The 8,610-nt window shown below is 39.3% G+C and overlaps 1 protein-coding gene across 1 annotated transcript; it reads right to left on the bottom strand.

Moving 5' to 3' along the window:
* Positions 1 to 2,525: 2,525 nt before the first annotated feature.
* On the bottom strand, positions 2,526 to 3,263 carry LOC107636721 (uncharacterized). The gene has a single exon (XM_016340216.1). The coding sequence runs from the start codon at positions 3,261 to 3,263 to the stop codon at positions 2,526 to 2,528; it is 738 nt and encodes a 245-aa protein (XP_016195702.1).
* Between the last annotated feature and the right edge of the window lie 5,347 nt (positions 3,264 to 8,610).

Here is an 8,610-nt window from a genome sequence, read left to right as displayed (position 1 = left end):
ACCTGCGAGTCACTATTGACTTCAAGCCTCGTTGCTCTGACCTCTTTGGCTAAGATTAAGCCGCCTATCAGTGCCTCATACTCTGCTTGGTTGTTTAAGACCGGGAACTTGAATTTGATTGACATACCTTTTGAGCTTTCTAGAATGATTTTAGCTCCCTCGAATTCCTGGTTGGAGGCTCCGTCAACGTGGAGCTTCCATCGTATGCTCGAGTTTCCAGAGGAATCCCCAGTCACTTCCACCAAGAAATCTGCCATTTCTTGAATGTTGATGGCATGTCGAGGCTCGTACTGGATGTCATATTGAGATAATTCTATCGCCCAGGTCATCATACGACCCGCTAGGTCGGGTTTTTGTAAGATTTGTCTGATAGCTTGGTCAGTTCTCAAAGTGATCGGGTGTCCTTGGAAATACTGTCTTAACCTCCGAGAGGAGATTAATAGAGCGTAGGCTAATTTTTCCAACTTGGTGTACCTTAGCTCCACCCGTTGGAGCACTTTGCTAATGACGTATACCAGTTGTTAGAGTTTATCTTCTTCCCGAATCAAAACGGCCGCCATGGCCTCCTCTGACATGGCTAAATAGAGGAATAGGGTCTCTCCCTCTTTTGGCTTCCTGAGTACTGGTGGTTTCGATAGGATCCTATTAAAGTGGTTGAAGGCTTCCTCGCAAGTCGGGGTGCATTCAAAGGGTATTCCCTTTTTCATTAAATTGAAAAAAGGAGGGCCTTTGCTACCGAGGCCCCGAGGAAACGAGACAAAACCGTCAGCCTACCGGCCAGTCTTTATACGTCTTTGACATACCCTGGGATTGTCATCCGAAGGATGACTTCGCATTTGTCTGGGTTGGCTTCAATCCCTCTTTGTGTGATCTTGAAGTCCAAAAACTTCCCTACCTCCATTGCGAATGCACATTTCAGAGGGTTCAGCCTCATATTATGCTTCCGAAGTGACTCGAAGACAACTTCTAAGTCGGCAACCAGGTTGCTTGGTTCAGCTGCCTTTACTAATATATCATCAATGTAGACCTCCACCGATATGCCGATGAGCCCCTTGAAGACTTTGCTCATTAACCTTTGATATGTGGCTTCCACCTTCTTTAGTCCAAACGGCATGACCTTGTAGTAGTGGGTCCCCGTTGGCGTTATGAACGCCGTTTTTTTCTCGTCGGAGGGGTGCATCGGGTTCTGATTATACCCTGAGTACACATCCATGAAGCATAGAAACTGGTACCCCGCAGTTGCATCTACTAAGGCGTCGATGTTGGGAAGCAGAAATGAATTCTTTAGGCACGCCTTGTTAAGATCCGAATAGTCGACACACATTTTCTACTTCCCACTGGCCTTTTTAACAAGGACCATGTTCGAGAGCCAGGTCGAGTACTCCAATTCTCTTATAAAACTGGCTTCTATCAAGCTGGCCGTTTGACTGGCAACCTCGTTAGCCCTTTCTGGCGACATCTTTCTTCATCATTGTGCTACTGGTTTAGCGTCCAATTTCACAGCCAGACGATGTGACATGAAATCGGGGTCCACTCCTGGCATCTCAGCCGGCCAAGTGATTAAATCTCTGTTTTCCCTATTTGCTCTTACGGCCTCGATGAGAGGTTCCTTTAACCCGTGGGGCAGGTTTCGGTTTACGAAGGTAAACTTGTCCTCCATGTCTCCCACATGGAACTTCTCTAGGTCACCCTGAGGCTCTGGCCTTGGCTTGTCTTCAACCCTCGCATCCAAATCCATCAAGAACACCCCGGCTACCTTTTTTGACTTCTTCCTTAGAGAGACTGTCATTGTCACAAACGACCGTTGTTTCCAGGTCTTCTCGGATGGAACCTACGGCTCCACTGTCTGTCACAAACTTCATTATTAGGAACTTCGTATATATGACAACCGAGAACTCATTGATAGTCCCTCTTCCAAAGATGAGGTTGTAGGCTGTGGAGACCCTCAAGACCACGAACTCTGCCATCTTCAACCTCTTGCTCTCCCCAGATCCAACACAAATAGGATGTGTGATTAGCCCGTAAGGTCTTATGTAGTTATCGCCCAAGCCAACGACCCCGTGTTGGTGGTTTTTGAGGTCATTTTCTTTTAGCCCTAGAGCGTCAAATAGATTCCTAAACATGATGTTCGAGTCAGCTCTGGTGTCCACTAGGATTTTTTAACCAGCCCCGTCCTGATCATTGCCGTGATCACAATTGGTGGGTTTTCAAGGAAATTTTGATACCATCGATCTTTCAAGCCGAAAGATATCTCGGGAAGCTCCGTGGATTGGGTCTTGGGATTTCCCAAAGAGACGGCTAGGAGTTTAGCATCTTTTTTTTCTATTGACTTCAACTTGGGTGGTGCGTCTCTCCCGACCACAACATTAATGACTACGGTTGGAGCGTTGTCAGCATTCTTGGGGGAGGAGGGAGGCTGCCTTGGCATCACAGTTCAGCTGCGATCCTCCTCAGACTGTTCTCGCTCTCCTCCTCGATTCTCCTATGAACTGCAAAAACTCAGTAAGCTTGCCTTTCCAAATGGCCTACTCCAAAGCGTCCTTCAGATCAAAGCAATCCTGGGTTTTGTGGCCAAAACCCTTCTGATAGTCACAGTACAGGCTTTTATTTTCACTTGTCCTATCCTCTAGCTGTCGAGGTTTCAAAAGTATGTCTTTATCTGCGATTTGTTGGTAAACTTTCACAATAGGTGCCGTGAGAGGGGTGTAGTTAGTAAACTTGCCTACCCGGGGAAATGGTTTGAATGGCTTCGTAGACGTTCCCTCCTTTGGCACATCCTTTGGCTTTTCCACGTACCCGGCTTGATGAGCTGGCGGGTTGGGTGGCTGCCGCTTATTGGTGGCCACCACTTGACTAACTTCTACATCATTGATATACTCCCTCGCCACATTCTGGATTTCCTGCATGGTCCAAATAGGTTTAGTAGTGAGGTGTTTCCTAAAATCCTCATTCAACAGGCCGTTTGTTAGGCACAGGCTCGCCGCTGAGTCTGTTAAGCCATCAATCTCTAGACATTCATCATTGAACCGATCAAGGAACTTCCTCATCGGGTCGCCAGCACGCTGCATGACCCATAACAAGTTGATCAGGTGCTTGACTTTGGCTATCTGCGTGGTGAACTGCGCTAAGAACTTTTGTGAGATGTCCACGAAAGCCGTCATGGATTCTTGCGGGAGCGCGTTAAACCACCATATCGCTGGACCTGCCAGGGTTACTGAGAAAGCACGACACCTAACAATATCACCAACACCCTCCAAGTTCATTCTGGCCTCAAAAGGCCGTCAGATGTTCCTCGGGGTCTTTTGTCCTATTGTACCTCCTATCCGTTGGCTTGTCCAAGTTTTTCAGAAGCCGGACCTTGAGGATTGAGGGGTGGAAAAGGGTTGCACCCATAATGATGGGGTCCCGTCGCTTCTTTTCTCTGTCTCTCCAGGTTTTACCGCGGCCTTCCGACCTATCATGGGTGTAGGAGTGAGACCGGGCCTCAGCTCATCCTCGTCTGTTGTCCCTCTTGGGGCTTCTCCCACGGTCTTCCGACCTCTTGGTGGGAGATCGGGTGCGAGATAGACTTGGACGAAAGTCTTTACTGTGCTTGGGACGGTAGCGATCCCTCGCTGCTAGCTCTCTTTTCAAGTTTTGGACTCGGTGTCAAAGTTCCTATATGATCTTTGAGTTGTCATCGCCTATACTACCAAACAGGTGTCTCTCGGGAGATTTGGAGGAGGGGTCGTCCTGATGGGACAGTGGTCTCGAGCGTTACGGAGCTTACCCTGCTTCTCAAGCGGGCTCCCCCTTCTTCTCGTACTTCCTCTGTGTGAGTAAAGAGCTCCATACTTGTGTCAGGTCCCCACAGACGGCGCTAATATTTAGTTGCTCGAGAGAATGGCGGATCAGGGGAGGTCAAGGTTGGAGCAACTGGTATGAGAGGATCTGGACCTGGGCGCGAACTTCGAGGGTAAGACGATCATCTGAGTCGTCGGTGGGACCACCTGTAAGGATACTCCGATACTAAAATCAGTATTCATACAAAAAGGCGGCTAATTAAGGTAAAAAGGTGACGTACCTTTAAAGAGGAATAGGTCCCTCCCTATTTATATTCTGAACTCGGGTGGGCCTCTTCATTTAGGCCTATTTACCTGAAAGCTTTTACTAATTGTCTAGGTTTTTTAGTAAGTGTGAAGTGACACGCGGATCACCTCTAAACTCGGGTCAAATGACCCGTTGAGACATTAGTTCGTAGTCGAATCAAAAATTCTTATTGAACTGGTCAGAACACTGCTCTAAATAAATTTGATTAGTTTAGTGACAAATTATTCAGTTGAAATGAAATATGAATTAATATATAAATTGATTTGATTTGATTCTTTCGATTAATCAAGCTCTACTTACACTTATCACATGTTATATTTATAAAATTCCATCCTTATTAACCCATGCTGGAAACGTGGACAATTTGAATCTAGCTAGGTACCCGTAAATCCTCCATTTCGATCAAAGTTTAACTAAAACAAGAAAAATTATTATTAAACTAGAAAAATTGTTTGGTTTGACATTTAGAATATATGAAATTTAAGTTTTTAGAATATTTTAATCTTTTGTTTATTTGGTCACTTTTTTTTTTCCTTGTGAACACATATGTGATATTTTGTATTCACACCTATGTGCACAAAAAAAAAACAATCGTAACTTTTGCATCCACTAATTAGTTTATCCATTACTTTTAAAAATTTATTTTTTTTTACCAATTTTATTCTTTATATTGTGATTGTTTTATTTATAGAATTCTTATTATTTTTCTTTATATGAGTTTTTTATTATTTACTAATTTTTTGTTAATTTTTTTGTTTGACATTCACTTTGTACATTTTTATAATTGTGGTCTTTGTATATTATATTATTATTATTATTATTATCGTTTTATAATATGATTTACTCCTGATCTCATTATGGAGAGTAAATTAAACAAAAAAATTAACTATAAATAATAATAATAAAAAATTATAATATATTAAAAAAATACTAAAAATACTAAAAAAATATTATATAAAAAACATATTAAAAATATAAAAAATTACTTAAAAAGATAATATTATAATTTAATATCATGTCTTTTTTTAGTAATTATCTATTTAAAAATAATTTTAACTAATATTATTCAAATAATATTTATTTTAGCAAAATTTATTTTAATATAAAATTACTAAATATAAATTATAATAGCACAAATTTATTTTAAACAAAATTAATTCTATAAAATCATATTTATTTAAATTTTAGTTTGACAAACACTAATACAAACTCACATCTATGTCATTATGTTGACTGATACTAGGTTTGTGCGACATTCTCCTTTGGATGTTTTATTTGATCACTTGTTTAATGACATATATTGAATAATGTGAAAGGATAGAATAGCATGATTACGCTTGAAGTATATTCACAAAAGTGTTCACATAGGAGAGCAAGTAACCCGTTTTGTCTCTTTTATTGGGATCACTCCCTCACGTAGAGCATTGCTTTATTATTTAATAGGTACCAGCTAAAGGGTAAAAGAAAATTTCATTTAAAGGAAGTGAACTATTTAACAAGAATATTAAACTAACGAGTCCCACTAGGAAGATAATAAAGTATTTATATAATATATATAATGAGCTATTTATTTGGCCTATTTACAATAAAAAAAAATAAACCCTCATTTATCTTAATTCAAACCCCCAATTTCAAATTATTCTCCATTTATTTTTATTGACAGTAGGTAACCCTACCCCCAAAATCCTCGACTGTCGCTGCTCAACCTCCCCCCACCCTCGCGCCGCCGCCAGTACCCGCAACCTGCCGCACCTCCAACGAGAATTGCATCGCCCACTAGTCTGCGCGATCGTCCTCCTTTGCTGGCAGCATCGGATTTGCACCGTCGGTGCTGAACATCCGAACGGAGCGTTGTCGCGTGAGCTACCACATCCGTCACCACCCACCCCTTCTGCAGCACCCAGCATCCACACCCGTATCCGATCGCTGGCAGCAACTGAGTCGCACCATTCTGGGTTGAACATCCCAGCCTTGCGTCGCCTCGTGACGTAGACCAGTCATCGGCGCTGACTCGAACAGCAGCACCCGAACCTGCTTCCTGCGCATCATCTCTGCATCAGCCTGCGCCAACGATCATGTCTCCTGTGTCAGATAGTTCATGCCGTGACCATTGGACGGGCCAAGGTCTCGTTGGTGTTAAGGGCCCCCATCTCCGATCGTCGTCGACCATCTAAGGTTAGTAGGTTAATTTCTTCTTTTCACGATACATCTTTCTATTTCTTCTTGATCTAGATACAGTTTATCCTGCTGAGATGTTTGATTGTACATAGTAAAAAACTGAATAGATGCAATTTTAGTATGCTGGAACATGTTGAGTAAGATGTTGGCTGAGATGGTTGGAATTGATTTAACGATAGTGCAGGAAAGATCACAAAAATTAGGTTATCTGGTTTAAATAGCATAATATTTTTCCTCGCCTGGTTGACCTTTGCATGCAATATGACATTAAAAAGCTGACCATTATCGATCTTTAGTTGACCCTAATTGGATGGTTACTTTAGCAGGATATCGGATGGTTGGTTTTGATGGTAGTTCTTTTACTTCCTTGACTTAATTTTTTTTGTAGTTGATTAATTTAATGTATAGTGGGATGGTTATTTGTTGCTGTAAACGTTGATTTGAGGGGATACCATGTTCTTGAGCTGTGTGAATCGAATTTACCGTGCTATTTATTGTGGTTTTTTTATTCCAGAATATTGTCAGCTTGTTTGAATTATTTGTTGCTGTAAACGTTGATTTGAGGGGATACCATGTTTTTGAGCTGTGTGAATCTAATTTATCGTGCTATTTGTTGTGGTTTTTTTATTCCAGAATATTGTCAGCTTGTTTGAATGAGTTGCTGTTTGATGGGTCTCTTCTTTTTGTAGGTACCACAATGCATACATGATACTGATTATATTAGCCGTTTACCTAGTTTGAAGAAATTCAAGCTAGATGTTTACTATCACACATACGACTTACTTTAATTTTATCATGAACATATCACATGAAGAGATTAATTTTCTTATATTCGGTGTTAAATTAGTTTATCTAATTATAGAACACATGTAAAATATAGTTTTATTCAAAAACAAAATTGAAAGTTCATCTGGCCATTGGAACAAGTCAATTAACAGCAGGCCATGTTTTTTATAATTTGTTTAATATACGCTATTTTTTGCAGGATAGCTGCAAGTTTGCTTTGATTTTTATTTCAAGCTTTTGTTTTAGTTTTTCAAAGTTTAAAAGTCACACATTGCTATAGCCTTACTTTGTTTTCACCTTAATATATATTATGAGCTTTTGTTTGATGATCTTATAGAGAGGGTATGATTCGATTCCTAATTAGAACAAATACAACATTAGTTACATATATTAAAAATTTAAATATTTTTTCTTAATTAATAAAACAAGGAGGGAAGAGACTTTTACCAAAAATAAGCGGCATAACATAGAAGTGGTATTCTACATGTCTTTTAGGATGCATCCAACTATGACTTAGCTTCTTTCTAATTACTAGCAACATATCATGCATATAATAACAAAAGAAGACCTTATGTAGTAGCATATATGCTGTCTGTGTGTGTTGTTGGTGGTGGAATTGGATTTTAATTAACAATGTAATAATTGAATAAAAGTTCTTAATTTGTTAGATGTTTATTATCAACTAAAGTGGATGTTCATTTTACTATGTATGCAGATGGTTCGTTTATTCAAAAAGTGGATATTTATTTTACTTATAGTATTGGTCTTTTGCTTGATTTGCTGAATTTTGCATGTACATGCTCCACTAGTTTCTTTTGTTAAGTGGTTTCGAAGTAATGGAGAAAAATTGGATTAGACTTAGTTTATGTTTTCTTGAATTGAAGTTGGATTTGAGTTAGGCTATTTAAACATGGTGCATGGATGAAATTTTGGTTAATTTGTTAGATGTTTGTTATCAACTAAAGCGGATGTTTATTTAACTATGTATGCATATATTCATTTTATTTTGTGTTGGAATTGAGTTTCACTCTGTTTTATTGGTTATAGTGAAAGCAATTATTCAGTTAATCATTTAATTATGCTTTTTTTAGGTTAAGATTTTTTTTCATAGATTGTTGATTATCTTCTAAAACTTGGGATTAATGAGTTCTTGTTACACACTAGTAATTGATATGCCTGAAAGTTGAGCTGTGTTCCTGTTTTCTAGTGCACATCGACTATCGCACGGGTTACAAAATTGAAGATCAAGGAAGAGAAAGAAGGATCACAGGTGAAATCTCTAGCAGCCAAAATGTTAGAGAAAGATTACAAGCAGAGAGCTCCTGACAAGCTTCCTTAACTTAGCCTTGGAGAGCTTAATACTGTCATCATGATGCAGCATTTCTTGAAGATTCTTCTTATGTTAACTTCTTATGTTAACAAACTTTTAAATATTGATGACTAACTGTTAGCTTTCTAGTATTTCTCTAAACTATAAATTATATAACTCGTGTAAATGTTATGTAATAAAAAAGTTCTTTTAATTTCAAATTAAGACTTTATTTGTTTTTCAAGTTA

The sequence above is a fragment of the Arachis ipaensis genome, chromosome B4, assembly GCF_059453495.1.
Source record: "Arachis ipaensis isolate K30076 ecotype BB chromosome B4, ASM5945349v1, whole genome shotgun sequence".
Taxonomy (NCBI): Eukaryota; Viridiplantae; Streptophyta; class Magnoliopsida; order Fabales; family Fabaceae; genus Arachis; species Arachis ipaensis.
Note: the sequence above shows the minus strand (reverse complement) of the source record. Positions and strands in the feature narration are given on the sequence as shown.

Excerpts from the sequence above, each read along its gene's own strand:
- LOC107636721 (XM_016340216.1), bottom strand. The coding sequence starts at position 3,263 with ATGAACTTGGAGGGTGTTGGTGATATTGTTAGGTGTCGTGCTTTCTCA.